Genomic DNA, 17,078 nt, shown 5'->3' with positions numbered 1-17,078 from the left:
GATTTTCCTTGTTTGAGGTGACCAAATACTTATTTTCCACCCTGATTTACGAATAAATTCTTTACAAATCCTACCATGTGGATTCATGGATTTTTTTTTCACATTCTGTCTCTCACAGTTGAAGTGTACCTCTGGTGCAAATTACTGACCTCTGTCATCATTTTAAGTGGGGGAACTTGCACAATCGGTGGCTGACTAAATACTTTTTTGCCCCACTGTATATTGTAGTTTATCTTTGTTAGGGATGCGGTGCAGTGAAGGAGTCTAATATTTGGGCCACAGTCAGCACATAATGTGAATTAGGAGGTTGTAACACACCCACCATCCTGTTACAGTGAATCCTGCCTGTTAAGGAGATCTGAAACAGCGACACACATATACAGTGTGTGTGATGGTGGACAGGATAACAAACAGTACAGTCACTTAGCACATTTATCTGACAAAACCATTACACAGATGAGGATAGGGGGAAAGGGGAGGGAGAAGGAGGAAAGAGAATGAAGGACGTCCGTTTTGCTCAGGGTTGGCAAACAGTCACTAACACACAACTGATCTCAAATTCTGCAGTCTGACTGTGCAACATTTGCCTTTGTAATAAGTAATGAACACATGTTAGAAGTTTATATCTAACAAGTCAGCAGGATGTTGATTACTTTGGTGCAAAAATGCACAATTCATCACCAGGACATGGAGGAAACTGCACATCTCACTTGAGTCATCATTTTTAACCTTTTAGAGACACCTCGCTCACCTCTTTCTGAATGCCAATGACGTAAAAGGTTTTTCCTTCAAACTTCAGCTTGCTAACGTCAGCCCTGCAAACAAACACAGAGTTAAGACTTTGAAATATCTGCAGATGAGAGTTAAATATAGGCTAAATGCTAAACTTAAAGCTTTAAGTACATTTAAAGTTCTGCTGTCATTGATTGTGTCATTGTAAAGATGTCTTCACAAGAAGCCACCCAAGCAACACAAGTTCCAGTTGCTGATGTCATAGAGAAAAAATGCCAGTTAAAAGAAATATTGGGTTAAAAGAAACTTTGATTAAAGGAGCAAATGTATATTTGTACTATGGTTGGCCTATAACTGTTAACCAGGTACAAGTAGAGCAACTTAGAATAGTACCTTTAGGTAGGCAACCTCCTTAAGACCAACAAACAGCATCACAGTCTGAAGTGATTACACTCACTCTCAGAAAGTTTGGTAGGATTTGCAAATAACTGCAGCCGAACAGATTGGCAACACATTGCAATCAATCTGCGTAAGTCTGCACTGATGAGCAGAACTTGCTTACAACGCATCTCTTAGCAACAGAGGACTTGACTCAGCTGGTTGTCAGCTGGTTGTATTCTTTTTATATTTCTATATAAAACTAAGGTTGCTAAGCGCCTACGTCATTTTGCCATTAAATCGCCATCTATCGCCATTTATCACAGTTATTCGCTGTAGTATCACAAACAGATTGCAGGTAATTGCCAACGTGATGCCATTCATTGGCAAAAGATAGCAGAGTTCCTATAAAGCTGCAACTATTTTAAACGCGATGACTTTGCAAATTAAAGTGCAAAGTTCATTGCACTGCCATTTGTTGGGCTGCGTTCATATTCTTTTTAAAAAAATTTTTACACACATAGCTCATTTCAAAAAATATTGTGTGTTTTTATCAGTTTAATTACCAATGGTGCATAGTTTAAAATAACACTATCAATTCTTATTACTTTTGATAGATAAACTACATTTTTCTCCTTATTCTTATGAACTTTTGTTTAAAACTATGAATATGGAGGTACTACAACTGCTGCTTAAGGAAAGCATGGCTATAGGAAAGTGTATTTTAACACTCTGTAGCAAGATAATCTTATAGATGTCATGTTTAAATAAACAAACGGTTCTGCCTGCAAGGAAAAGTTAGAGATGATTATTTTAATTTGCTTCTAATAAAAATTATAAGTTTAGCAATACTTCAGCGATAAAGCATAAATATAGAGTTTTCTGCAGTTAGCTTTGTTAGTGATTAGACATTTAATATTTATGTTTAATGATTGACAATTGTGGCTACACATTGTAGTGGTTTGCTTTTTTCCCAGCATACAAAAGACTCCCAGTTCGAGACTGGAGACGGTAATCCGTTAAATGCTGTGAAGGGAAGGGCGTCTGGTGTAAGAATCTAACAAATCAAATATGTGGAGCCTTCTGCTGTGCTGACAACCTGTGATTAAGGGAGCAGCCAAAAGAAGCTTTTTACAGGTTGATGTTTTTACCATTTGAGGAGGTGAATCCTCTTGTTTCCCTGGAAGACCACAAAACCTGTGGCTGTGAACCCAAGAAAGGCAGTAGAGCCTGTAAAGTCCTGAAAAAAACACATATCACAGCATGTAAGGCAAGTGGACTATCTATGACCTCATTGGTTGATGCACAAAATCCCATGTTTGTCATTAAACTTTTTAATTAATCAAGAACAAGGCAGTTAAAATACCGACTGATGGACTAAATCTGATGTAGTGAGGAAAAATCAAAATAATAACTTCCACATCATTAATCATCAGTAAATCTCTAAATTTGTATTCATCTTTATATATCTGTGTAAATCCCTCCCTTTCCCCTGTGTGCTTCCCACATCTTAGTGCTTACTTACTTTATCTCCATAGATCTGCATGTGCATGATAGTCAGTGTTGGGACTAACGCGTTATTAAGTAACGCGTTACAGTAACTACGTTATTATTGTGGTAACGAGCACGGTAACTAGTTATTATGCCAAAATCAGGAACGCGTTAGTCGTTACTGGGATTTAGATAGGGTCGTTACTCGTTACTTCGTGTGGTGGCATCGCGGAGCTTCCACAGATTCAGTAACATTAGCAAGTGGTGGAGGCCAGCAGGTGGATGAAGGAAAGGGGACGCAGAAGGAAAAGAGACCCGAGGCGGCCGCCGGTCCAAGTGTGAACTGAACTTCAGGTAAGAAGTTATGACCTGCAGTCTCTCTGGGTCAGATATGAACCAAGTTTAGGTGGAGTTTATTTTCGTTATGCTGACTTTTTCCGTACTGCGTGCTAGCTAGCATGACGGAGTTTCTATACAGCTGGGTGGGTGCTATGAAGTTAATGATGTTGAACTTTATTTTGTTCATAAGTTATTAGAGTTGCCAACCTCGTATTCAGAGAAAATATTAGCGTTTCTTATTGAGGTGAAAAGGAACAGTTTGTCCCGTAATTCAGCTACAAAAAGACACAAAGCTGGAGTTATTCAGTGTCTTTGCTGCACAGCTGCCTCTTCTTATTTCATTCTCCCCCCTCCCTCTCCTGTTTCTACTTCAATCATGAAACTGATCAATGATCAGCTGATCGGCTTTTCTCTCTTGTTTGTTTATCGCTCACTTTGCGCCGAAAGAGGAAACCAGGGGATGTCGCGCTGAACAACAGCAGCACGTTTAAGCTTGATCAGCTGTTGTTAGAATTTATTTAATATTAATTTCTAGTATCAGCTGATGTTTGCTGGAGCCACAGTTCAAAAAAGCTGCTGGTCATGATGTCGGTTTGGATATGTGGTGAGAGGGAAACATGAAGATGAAACCAGGAGATGTCCTTACTGAATCATCAGAGCTGTGATGGAGAAACAGGTTTACCTTTTAGGTGACATGAATGAGTTGAAGGGAAGTTATGAACTGTTTCTGAGAGACAAATAACACCAGGATCCTTTTTTAGGTAGCTGACAGCTGGTAACTGTGCAGGGGCGGATCTAGCAAAGTGTTGCCAGGGGGGCATGTAGGGCATTAACAGGGAAAGGGGGGCACAAAGAAATACTTTTCTTTCTTATTCTCATTTAAAATGTCTAGCTTTTAAAAAATAATTAACTGAATCTTACAACAAACGATTGATAGATTGATGCATATATACCATCAGAACAGTGTACATCACTGTCACAACAGTGTTTATTTTCATTCAAAGGCTTTAAGATTTTTCCTATAATGGCGGCCGGTCTCTAGTCAAAATGCCCGGGCCAATTTTCTGTCCCAGTCCAGCCCTGTATGCGGCTCATCTGCAGTCTGGTGTTACCTACATCTTCCTATTCAGAAGGCAGAATTTCCGAGTTCTGAGTACAATCGAAAGCACCACGACTGCAGTTTTTGTGTTAAAGGTGCACATGACGCTGTGACATAGGCTAGAATCATGGCAGCAGTCAATGACGGTCCAGGCGTGGGATTTCTCTTGTGGAAATATGCACATTATCTTTTCCTTTCTATTGGTAGGTGGCACAGTGCACTTGTGGCAAGTAGGCAAGCTAGAAGACTGGTAATCTTGCTGGGTATCCAGTTATGGAAGCAACACATTAACAAGAGAATTCTGAGTAAAACTAGTTACTTTCCCTAGTAACTAGTTACTTTGAAAGTAACGAGTAACTTGAAGTAACTGAGTTACTTTTGAGAGAAGTAACTAGTGATGTAACTAAGTTACTATTTTAAAGTAACTTACCCAACACTGATGATAGTACAGTACTCGCAGTAACAGCTATTTCCAGCAAACTAATTTAAAAAAAGCCTGCCAGACAAGAGTGGAACAGATAAAGGGGATCCTTCCCACTAGACAGAATTTAAATATCTTGTTAATCTGCTTTGTATCCTTTGATTTGTCTGTTCACAAGAGGATGTCCCTATTTCACACTTCAGCTTGGCAGAAGATGAACAGAAAGGATGAGAGCGAGCCATGAGCAAGTTGTAAAATATTGTTTTTCTTTATCAGATGCAGTCTGTTCAATCTATTGGGATAGCACAAGAAACAAAGAAACAAGTAACAGGAGAATGAAGCAGAATAGCAAGTGTAACATATCTGATAGTACAGTTTAGTTTTAGCAATTTAAAGCTGAAAGACAAATCAATGACACTGACTAACCATGGTGGTCTCTGATCAGTCAGTGAAGTCACTGTGTCCTCAGAACAGTGGCTTCTTTATGGACCTAGTTTATTTAGTTTTCAAGGAGGGAACATTAACTAGCTGGCTTGGATGTGATAGCGTAAATTGCACATAAGCTCTTGGCCTTAAATTATTTCCTAATCTGCTTGGAGCAAGTATGTGAGGCCAGGTAGACAGGTGCTATAATGCGACACGCCACTGGATGGAGCTGTTTCTTTTTTGAGCAATAGAGACGTTTACGGAATTGCTAGCTTGCGTCGGTGCAACACGTGTGTGCAACGGTGTTTTCGTGTAGTAGTAGTAGCAGTGGGTTACCAGTGTGGAGAGCTATTAATTGGTGACAGCTGTCGGCAAAATATTATTTTCTTGCAAAACCTCCATATTTTCATCTGGACACTTACTTAATCTGTGTCCTGGGCTGGTTAATTTTGCCAGCTGCACAGCTGGTGTGATTGTCCATAAAATACAGTATGTACCATCTGTCTATAAGGTCACAACAAATTGCACAGGCCCAACCATAGACTGTGTGCAAAAGAGATGAATGTAGCTTTTGCATCTGAAAAGTTCATCCAATGCATAATTGCCTTAAAACGTGCATAGTTTTTAATGGCCAGCAGGGGGCGCCTCATGTTGGTGCAAAAACACTTCTGGGTGTATACAAGTCTTTGGGAAAACAGCCCTTGGCTCTCTTGCTCTGTCAGCTCAGCAAACCCTTTTCTCGTGACTTTATGAGCTCAACCCTTAGTTTAAGCTTGTACTTAATAAAATATTACTTTCTTTTCTAAAAACTTATGGTCATTATTAAAATGGGAAAACTATACTCACTGGCTGTTGAGCTGTACATCTGAAATTATTAGTCAATGAATGTGTGGTTTCACAGTCATATCCAGCACTAGCTTTTTAGATGGCAAAAATACTCACCTCAAAGCTTTAGAACGGGAGCTCACTAATCAACATATGACACGGTGGCTACATCCATCTTTTATATACAGTCTATGGAACACGCAACACCCTATGATGACGAAATCACACGAACACAAGTGGATACGCACATGCTTGTGTGCATGGAAAGTATAACACCCACATGAAGCCATCTGTGTGGAAATCAGTGCGTAACCCATTATGTGTAAAGCTACTGTGTACTGTATATATTCTCCAGTTACGTTACCTTGCATGGGTGAGGGTCGACTCCATATGTTTCAAGACTGTGAGCCCTTTGGAGCATGTTCAGCTCTGCTAGTTCAGCACACTGGCCCCTGATAGAAAATAGAGGAAAGGAGAGACCCAACTTTATACACTGACAGACTGAAGAATATGTTATTAAGGTGTTCCTATGTTGGATTACTTTCAATTGGATTTCACTTAAATGTCGGATACAACCAGATAGAAAATCAATACATGCAATTATCTTATTAGAGTTTTGAGATTTAAAGGTCAATATCTAGGGAGTTTGGTTGTGAACAAATTTGCGTTGACTTTTTATTCTAAGGATTGCTATTTTTTCTCCAGAAAGAACAGCACTAACCCTCCACTGCTAGGCTAGTTTCTTTTACAAGGACAAGGTTGCTTGTCGTACTAAGTCTACAGTATTTAGACAATATCAGTTTAAATAAAAGTATTACAGAATTTTTAACCAATTAAAGTGAGTACACTTATCTCTTATTATTATAAAAGGAAACAGTCATAACAAACCAGGCAAAGGGGTTGTGGGGGGGGCGGGGCATTAATGCTTTACTTGCTCATTAGTCTAAGTGCTGCAAATTAGGAAAATGAGTGTGGTACACTGGTTCACTTCAAGACTCCAGACATATAAATCAACTTTAAAATTGCACACGCATATATTGGATCTGTCTGTGCAGATAAAGGAAAGCATAAAAACCATTACAGAATGCCTGTGGAAATGTAGCTTGCAGACAGAGTGCTTCCCATTCAAAAATCACCTGAAGTCTCTGTACAGCTCAGTACTGATCAACATGCTGTTAATCCTGTCAGTCGTACCCATCGGGCCAGACAGAGGGCACTTGGCATCATCTGCCTCTGTGCTGTGGGAAATGAAGGATTTGTCTTTGATGTTTTATAATCACTGTTAAGTGTGACGGTCACAACATTATTAATCGCTGCAGCAACACACAAACAACCCAGGAGAGGGGATTTATGTATACTGTACTGCATGTAATGTAGAAACTTATTCTGTACCTGTAGAGTACATAGTCAATCTACTGAGTACATGCTTTTTTAATGACTCTTTACTCAAACTATTCTTTATTGCAGAACCATTTTCCCTTCAGGAAAGGTAATCACATGGTTGAAAAGAGGCGAATAAGGGTTCAAAGATACAGTTGTGGTACCCAGAATGCCTAGCTTTTGTTCATATGCAAAAGAACACAAGACGATCAAATTTATCAGGGATGAGTGATTTTCATCAAAATTTAAATTCTGTAGTAGTAACAAGCAAGGTGTCTAAACGGAGCATGAAATAAATAATTCATGCTCATTCCTCTAAGCTAATGGATGTTTTTATTTACTTTCAAACAAATCTCGACTGAGAATACCTTCTCCAGTGCAATGAAGCTTAAATCTCTGGGTATCACACAATTCTGTGTCTAACCAGAAAGAAAGGCAGCATTTTATTGTCTGCTGTGTAGACAGTTGTCTCAGCAGCCTGTTTTAAAACACAGATCACAGGAGTGAGCATAGCACCTGCCACCAACATCAAACGGTACAACAATAAAAAAAGTACTGGCGGCCGCTAGTGCTATCCCTCAGCCTCCTAGTAGATGCACCTATGGTATAAATGTGCAACTCCTTCATCACCTTGTTATTGTGTTCTCAAGATCTTCAAAAAAGTAGCTGCGCCAAAGCTCAATTAATTCAAAAATCCTACATTGCCTTATCATCGAGTTATCACATTCACAAACTTGGCTGTACACACTGCCTGTCTGCCTGGCGAGGTGATAACAATACCCCCAAAAAGCCCACAATAGACCAAAAAAGCCTTCTCCAGACAAACAGCAAAACCACGAGACAAAAAATATATATATTAGTCTTTCACCTGAGCTCATTCTTGTGAATTTCCATTATCTTCCTCTCCAGTTTGAGGGATTGTTTAGGGAACAGCTTGAAGTCTCTGATGTAGTCTGATGGGTGCTCCTCTGGGTCATAGTCCCCAAGCTCAGCTATAAAGAGAAAGGGTGATTTCAGTAAAAATATTATCTGAAAATAGGTCAAATACATCAGGAAATGGGTATACATTGTTTGTTAACTTATTGAAAGAACTAATTTAACACACCTTGACTGCATATATAGTATGAAGCTACAATTAGTAGTCATGTTGCTCAGGTTAACATAAAAACTGCATTGTAAAGCAAAATTAAATAAAGAAAGATGTTTTATTTTGCAAATAAGCTTTACTCAACTTGAACGTTGCATATTAAGCAAGCTTATAATTTGTAACTTTAATTTTATAGTACTTATTCCATTTACATGCAACTGCTTCTATATTTATATTGTAGGATTGCAAATGGCTGGGTCAGAACAGTTATAGACTGCAAGCTATTATTAGGCATGGTCACATGCCTGTTTTGTATTTGTGTGTAAAGTGTTAGAATAGCTGTGACACCATGAGTGCAGCGGGTGGCTGGACTAACGGCTATGGTAAATGGCCTGTATTTGTATAGCGCTTTACTCAGTCCCTAAGGACCCCAAAGCGCTTTACACTACATTCAGTCATTCACCCATTCACACACTGGTGATGGCAAGCTACATTGTAGCCACAGCTGCCCTGGGGCGCACTGACAGAGGCGAGGCTGCAGGACACTGGCAGCACCGGGCCCTTTGACCACCAGTAGGCAACGGGTGAAGTGTCTTGCCCAAGAACACAATGACCGAGACTGTCCGAACCAGCAACCTTCCGATTACAAGACGAACTGCCAACTCTTGAGCCACGATTGCTCTGGCTACGACCATATTAACAGTTAGGGTTAAAAAACTTCCAGTTTTCCCCCACAGAAAAATAGAAAGCTCATATAGCACCAAGTACAAAATGCCCGCTGTAATATTAAACAGCTTTGTATCATCAGCAAATTTCCTGGTTGCTCAAATTAAGACAAAGGCCCAAAGACAGATCTTTCCCTTATTAATTTTTTTTATTTCCACAGAATAAGATACTTATGAGCAATTGACTCAAATAACAGATCATTGTTGTGCTCATTGAATCCACTAATTTATTTTTTTAATGATATCTTAATTAAGTATCTTTATAAAGGTTTAATCAAAAACTTGCCTGGAGTTTAATTAAACAATAATCCTCAAACTATTCCCCAGCTCTATAATCAACACCCTGACAAAGTAGGACAGAGACCTGTCGTAGTTAATCAGAGCAGCCAATGATACACTGCAGACATGCTCTGTTTTGAGATAAGTGAACCAGTCACACTCTCTTCTCTGGGGATATGAGCCAATCAGAGGGTGTTAGCACAGTTCAAGGATTTGTGTATGAGCCACAAGGGTTCATTTATATGATAAAGCCCAGCTAATTCTTTTCTTAATCCATATTAAAGCAAGTGGCTCTGCGCTGTGATTCAGCATTAAACGGTTACGTTTAATTGACTGTAGAAAAAAATCTCTTCTATTCCTTTTCCCAGTAGTCCACATACATCTACTTTTTAAAAAAAAAAGTAGGATAATGACAGTGTGATGCTGTGAAATGCAGCCGGTTAATGAGGACAAACTTAGTCAAACAGGGGTTAGACTGTGGTTACACAGAGGTTGGATGAAAGTTCAGTTACATTTGATATAATTAGGTAAGATCATTGTTTGGTTCAAATACACAGTTAAGCACATTAAATTAACTGAGTGTTGAATTTTACCCAACACAGTGCAAGAGGATGCTCAAATTTAAAACTATAATTCTGTAACGCTAGATTAACAGACTGCGTAACTATACATAGTAATGACAGTTAGCTGAACTTTTTAAATGCTTGAATAAGACAAGTATTTATAAATCAGCAAAATGTAAATAAAAAAAAAAGCACATGGGTATTTCAGAATAGAAATCTTGAATTAAACAAACTTAAAACATCACTTTGACTTATAAAGTTATTTCAGTAACCTAAAAGAGGTATTTTACTTTTAGTTGGCATCATTTTTAAATTTCCTAAACGTTTGTTCTTTGCAATGAGCTTGTTTATTCAAGCTTAATGAAGAAAATGATAAACCTGCAAACATGTGGACTACAGTTGATATATCTGATTTTACATGTTAAAATTGTGTTTGTCAGTGATTTTCTATAAATGACATTAAAAAGCACTGATGATAAAAACATCAGATAGACAAACTAGCATTAGATAGTGTGGTGTTGGTGGGTAGTTGGATATTTACAATCAATAAACAGTATCTCCTCCACCTCACCCCCACGGATAATGTCAGATGGCCTACTCTTACTGAGGTTTATTCCAGCTAAAAGGGAGTTTTTCCTTCCCACTGTTGCCAAAGCCCTTGCTTATATTGGGTCATATCATCGTTGAGGTTTTCTCTATTTTCTTGGTATTATCTTAGTGTTGTTGTGATTTGGGACTATATTCAAATTTTGATTTAATTTAATCTATTTAATATTTAAATAATATGGATTAAATAAGGAAATAAATGCATTTGCAGGCACAAACAGTGATTTGTCAGTAGTTATTTTACAGCTTGTGCTTTCGGACTTCAGCTGATTACTTTTGATTTGAGGCTACAGACTACAGATTTCATTGTCAAGAGTCAACAGCTCAGGCACCGTAACTCAAATTTGTAATTACAGTTTCTTAACTTAATTTGATGTGTTCATTCTATTCAAATTATGAAGCACTTTGCAAATGTGCATTCTGGAAAAGGCTAGAAAATATTATCCTTATTCTTATTCTTATTACAGCCACAACCCAAGCAGCTCAGTCATTTCAGTAATAGCAGCCCTTATAATTTACAAATTAAATTGTGTAAATGTATATGTGTGATTTTCATTTAAAACTCCAACATGTCACCAAGGATGTAATTGTGAAATATTGGCTACATCTCTAATACATCCACTATGAGTAAGTCCTCACCCTGTATGATGCAGGCTCCCAGATATGCAGCTTCAGCAAAAGGACACAGTAGACGACCATGATAGATGTCTCTCTTCAACTGAAGGTACAGGAGATACCTGGATGCACATGCATGCATAAAGTTACAGAAATAAATTCTTATAGCATAAATACAGATTTTTATTTAAAATAAATCAAATAAATAAAAGACGTTTAATTACAATATACTATATAAAGCCACTGCTCACATTATGAAGGGGAACCAATACCCCGCTTTCACAATTTCTATTTCCAAATAGTTTGGATGAAAATTCACCACCCAATGAGAAAGTAACAATCTGAAACTGTTGCCATGGTAGTTAAGGAAAGTATAACTATGGCAACATACATCTTCACCAGCAGAATGTGGTACTTTAGCTACTATGGAAACACCTTCAGTGCTACTGACATGCAGACTTGTCTCGTGTTAGCGTGAAGACAAAAAAAAAGTGGGGAACAGATGAGTTTCCAGTTGGGACGTCACCACTGAGTCAACTGACTCATCAAACTTGTTTTTCATTGAGGGAAAGACACAGGAGAGGCAAAGCATAAAAGATTGAATGGAGCGAAAACCCTGCTGCTGTAGCTAAATAGTTTTATTTATAGAGTCAGAGTGCTGCTGACTCTATAAATAAACACCATGATCTACATTTAGATAATTTTTCTTTCTTTGTGCTTCCTCTTATTTTAGGACATTGAGTCAGAATGTCTGCGTACACAGATTTGCTTTTCAGGTTTCTTAAATGACTTAAGCATAGAAAAATCCAGATTAAGATTTGGTGCACACTTAAACACAGAAATTATGTCGTTATTCTGCATGAAGATAAATGTCCGAGATAAATTTAAATTCTACAAAAAGAGCACCTTTATATACTTCAGTTTGCAAGTATGAATGAATAATGTCAATATAGTATAAATAATTGACAAAATATGTCAAACTTCTTCATGTGAGTGCATTCTTTTACACAAATAATGTTAAAATTACTCATGTGTGTTATATTGGCTAGATAAGTAATATAGTCAGCCTGACTCTGTAAAATCCTTAGATAACGATTAAGTGCTGACTTTGCCCTTTAATTCCAGCACTGTGAAATATTTGTGTATGAAAATGAACAGAGACACACAGTCAGCATTTGGTGAACTCTGAACTGCATATTTAATTAAAAACAAAAAAAAAAGAAGTCCCTATGCACTTTTCTGCCGTGCTAAAAATTACACCTGTTAGCAATTAATATCTGTAATGTGAGGTACCAAACACCTAATACCATAATCAATAATTACTAGAGATGGCACGATACCACTTTTTTATGTCCGATACCGATACCGATATCATAAATTTGGATATCTGCCGATACCGATATGAATCCGATATAGTGTTTTTTAATCAACAAAACTGTTTTTTAAATATCTTGCTGCATTTTGTATAAGTTCATACTCAAGTTTAAAACAACAACTACACTAAAGCTATTCTGTTATACCTGTATGCAAAAAAAAATATTTCATAGTTCAGCAATACTGATCAATCTAATAAACTTACAGTTTTTTACAGACGCTAGGACACATTTCCCAATACTTAGGTCACTTTTGCAAAACTCTTCACACAATCCTCCTAACTGACCGTCAGCTTGGCAAAGCAGTTCATTTCACATTCAAAATGCACTACAACTAACAAAAGACTTCATTCAGGTCTCAAATAAACTCATTCTTCCAGAACACTAGCAAAGGTTGACAGCCGACAAACACACTTTGTCACCCACAAAACAATGACCTAAAAAACACTAACATGTAGCATTACACAGTGTTTTCTTGTGTAAAACAAGGACACATCTCTGTTTATAATTTCAATATATGTTACTGGAATGAATCAGACATCATGCAGAATTCGTTAATATTTGTTTATGTATTTTTATTTTTTTGCACTAAGTAATCCCAAAATACAAGAATTTGTATACACACCATCCACTGATACACATACAATAGTAATGCTAATCTACTCGGTCTTCTCCATTTGGCCACATCACATCTTATGTCATCTAGGGCAATACACCTAGGAAAGAATCTTCTGGCATGCCAGAATTGAAGGAGTTGAAAAATTGAAGGAGTAACACCTGTGTAGATGTTCATCTACAATGAGAATACAGTTTTTCTCAAATGCTAAAACACATTTCACAAACGTTACCACCAGGTCCCCCAATGTCCAAACACAACACCCTTCTCTAAAGCTACATAAACACAACCACACCTTCCCACTGCAAAACTCAAACTCCCACACCAAGAGAGCAGCTCGAAGCTGTCAAAACTGTAAACACTATACACAGCATTACACACTACAGCAAAACTATTGAAAACACAATGCTCAATTTGTGAGAAGGTTCTTTGTTTCATAACTGCCAATGCATATTTTAGAAGCTATACAGTAACGGATCGTCGTAGATCTCTGCAGAGGATTAGGCATTTAGATTTGTGAGTTTCATATGAGTAGTATAAATCTATAGAAAATCCTGCATGTACGTACACTACTGTAACACAACTCAATGCAAAAACAGAATCTATTGCACACAACAGTAATCTTGAAAACATGAACAGGGTGTGAAGTTTTTTTATTTACGTTATTCACACCACACACACACCACAATCACTGTGCGGCATCATGTCGCTGAGCTGTTGCTCGCATCTCGTCCGTAATGATGGTGCGAGGTTGTCTTGCTCTCCCTCCTGGACCTTCTCCTCTCCCATGTTGGCCTTCTCCTCTTCCTCGTTGGTCGCTCCTCTTCCTCCTCTCATTTGAACTCCTCTTCCTCATTGGCCTGCTCCTCTTCTTCCAGGGCCAGCTCTTCTCCCTCCTCTGCATCAAATTCCTCTTCCCCTGACTCTGCCTTCATCCATTGTGTTTGTTTGGAACCTTCAGCATACTGTGCACTCTGAACTTGCTTTTACATGTGGGTACAGCATTAGCAACAAGTGTCTTCAATTTTGAGTCATTGTGTGTAGTGAATGACGCCAGGTGTGTTCCCTGTGTTCAAAGATTGGTGACTGTGGCAAGCATTTTGCATCACATGGGCTTTCATTTGAGGATATGAGCAGAGTTGTTTTGCAACATGTGTTTTAGCAAGGAAAAATGTGTTTAGATTTATGAGTACAGAGGGTTGTGTTTTGTGAATTGTGTCTTCATGTGACATGTGTTTATGGTACTGGAATATGGTGGCTACATTTAGTAAATGTGTTTAGACTACTGGTCATTTGGGTTACAGGATTGGCTTTTGTGTTTTAACATTTGAGAAAAACTGTAAGCTGTGGCTGGTTAAACTGCATTTTTAGATTTAAAATATGTTTCAATAAAATATTGCTGTTGGATTTTGCTGTCTTTTCAAGTTTTGCATTGTGTTATTGTTTTGGCCATAAGTTTAACAGTTTTGAAAACAGTATGTAAGCACATGCAAAATGTCCTGTACGTACAAAGATTTTTGGCAGTTGTTGTGTCTGAGTGAGAAGATGATTCATGAAATTTGAGAGATGTAGTCATTGAATGCATTTTGTGCCAAAACAATGATAACTGGTCCTCAGTTTAGCCCACATAGACTTCTGTTGTGCTCACTGTGTGAGGAGTTTTGCAAACGTGACCTAAGTATTGAGAAATGTGTCCTAGCGTCTGTAAAAAACTGTAAACCTGCACCATCCTCCCTATTCTGGTATTTTAAAGAGTACTTAGCGTAAATATTTAGCAACCTAACTAATAGGGTTCCAACTCCCAGCAACAAAAATAAATAAATAAAAAATGGGGAACCACCCCTCACACTCCACCTCATGATGCTTAATCGACGTAATCAACCTTAATTTGATGCAGTGTGAAAAAAAATGCACAGAAATCAATTATTTTTCAAGAAATATTAAATAGATTCAACATCTTTCTTCAACAAAATTGCAGACTGCACAGATGGTACCTTCCCAAAGGAAAAAGTACTATAGCTTACTAGGGTATATATATTATACTTAATAGTTACTATATACAGTAATGGACTTCTATTCATTTTGCATCAAATTAAAACTTTGGGTGTCAGATAATTATTTATTAAAAGCTAGACATTTTAAATGAGAATAAGAAAGAAAAGTATGTCTTTGTGCCCCCTTTTCCCTGTTAACGCCCTATCGGCCCCCTTGGCTAAACTTTGCTAGATCCGCCCCTGCACAGTTACAGCCGTCAGCTACGTAGAAAAAGATCCTGGAGTAGAAAGTAATATTAAATACATTCTAACAACAGCTGATCAAGCTTAAACGTGCTGCTGTTGTTCAGCCGCTGGTTTCCTCTTTCTGGTGCGAAGTGGGCCAAAAGCAAACTAGAGACACGGACTCCCGACAGAAAAGCCGATCAGCTGATCATTAAGCAGTTTCATGATTGAAGTAGCAGCAAGAAGAAGCAGTCGCTCCATATATCGCTTGTTAAGCTTAACGCAGGAATGCTTTACAAACATTCAGAGATGGACTTACACACTTGCTTTACTTCTCTCGGGGATAACTTTGTCGGAGATGAAATGCCGGGTTGCTAGCGAAGCTCCAAATGCTATCCAGACCACCACAGGTCCTGCATGCCACAGCCGCTCTATCACGTGATGCATACTGCTCCGACGTGCTAACGTTCTGAGGTGAGTTACGGCGTGTTGCAAGTTTTGTGAGGTGCTTTCGTGATACTTAATGGATCGGATTACATTTTTTATTTTTCTCCGATATCCGATCCAGTAATTTAGGTCAGTATCGGACCGATACCGATACGTAATATCGGATCGGTCCATCTCTAATAATTACAGATCTATAGAACAGTGGGTTAACTTTTTCATCTATCTTCAGTAGTGCTTCATATACAAGAGTTAAAATTACATCTTGCAAACTGGAGCAGGCACATTTTACCATTAAAAGTTTGGGGATTTTGATGATGGGAAAAAAAATTGCTCCCAGACATAACTCCATATTGAGAACTCGACAGGATTTTATTACTGACTGCATTTCCTTCTGAACTTTTCCGACTCATCTCAACTTCATCTTCCACTTCAAACTTATAAGTAGTGTGCCAGTGTGATGCCTTTCCTTAGGACTCTAAGAAGAGGTTGTTTGTTTCTTTAGGACACGTGTATGAACAGAAATGGACACGCAGCTCTTTCAGAGGGAGGAAGAGCTAATAAATAATACATCTGGAGAAAAACTGAAGCAGAATTCAGCTAAGTTGAAATTAGGCAAGAAAAGAGGGATAGGTTCCAGAAATATCTCAAGACAAAAATATCCGGTTGTTCAGTCTGACGTCACTAGCCGTGTCTGGGTCTAAACTCCGCTGCAGGTCCATATATCAAACGATCACTATGGCATTACTGAGAGTTGAAAAACTGTCTAAATTCTTTCATCTTTAATAAAATGATCAGCGTTCTGCTCTACCAGGTGTAACAATTGAGTTTAACATCCAGGCATCCATGAAAACGGAATTTATGACATTTAACGGAGTTAGAAGTTAGCAGGGAGTTAGCTCGCTAGCTTCTATCTAAATACAATATAGCATGTCCTGACTGCGGGGTTTTGGAAACAAATTAAAACGTACAGCTCTGTTATCACTTCCAACATAAATGAAGACAGAAAGCTAAACAGCAGTGACGTTTGTAGGGTTACTGAAGTTTGGCTAGCTGGTATATAATGATGTGCTACGTGACCGCTAGCGACACAGCTATGTTAGCATAAGATAAACAAGCTAACTTTTTTTCCACTTGATAAAAGTTACCGTGAGTGTTCTCGGTGGTCAGGAACAAATGTAATCGCATGGCAGGATGCTGTAAATGGACCAAACTTCAGCCAGGAGAACAACTGAGATAATCCATCCACAATACGAGGTTAGTCATTCATATACTGCTGCATGGGCTGGGCTGTAGTTACATCCTAAGGTTTTAAAAACTGAGCTTAAATAAATGATTAGCGGTAATAAAAGCCGAGGGAGGTCAACAGGGATCACTGACTGTTTTAGGAGCTTTTTGAGATCAAATAGAAGAAAATACATAACATTAAACATGTTAACAACACAAATGCCATATTAAAC

General features: G+C 38.2%; 1 protein-coding gene across 2 annotated transcripts in view; it reads right to left on the bottom strand.

Moving 5' to 3' along the window:
- The window catches only part of frmd3 (FERM domain containing 3), a 67,084-nt gene that overhangs the window by 22,839 nt on the left and 27,167 nt on the right, over positions 1-17,078 (bottom strand). For both annotated transcript variants that reach the window (XM_080894274.1, XM_080894275.1), the window contains exons 5-9: positions 10,991-11,088; positions 7,960-8,083; positions 6,076-6,163; positions 2,262-2,350; positions 752-815 (exon numbers count right to left, since the gene is read on the bottom strand). In XM_080894274.1, coding sequence (XP_080750400.1) covers positions 752-815; positions 2,262-2,350; positions 6,076-6,163; positions 7,960-8,083; positions 10,991-11,088 — 463 coding nt within the window. The remainder of the gene's footprint in view (positions 1-751; positions 816-2,261; positions 2,351-6,075; positions 6,164-7,959; positions 8,084-10,990; positions 11,089-17,078) is intronic.

The sequence above is a fragment of the Rhamphochromis sp. 'chilingali' genome, assembly GCF_963969265.1.
Source record: "Rhamphochromis sp. 'chilingali' genome assembly, chromosome: 10".
NCBI classification, from domain to species: Eukaryota; Metazoa; Chordata; class Actinopteri; order Cichliformes; family Cichlidae; genus Rhamphochromis; species Rhamphochromis sp. 'chilingali'.
Note: the sequence above shows the minus strand (reverse complement) of the source record. Positions and strands in the feature narration are given on the sequence as shown.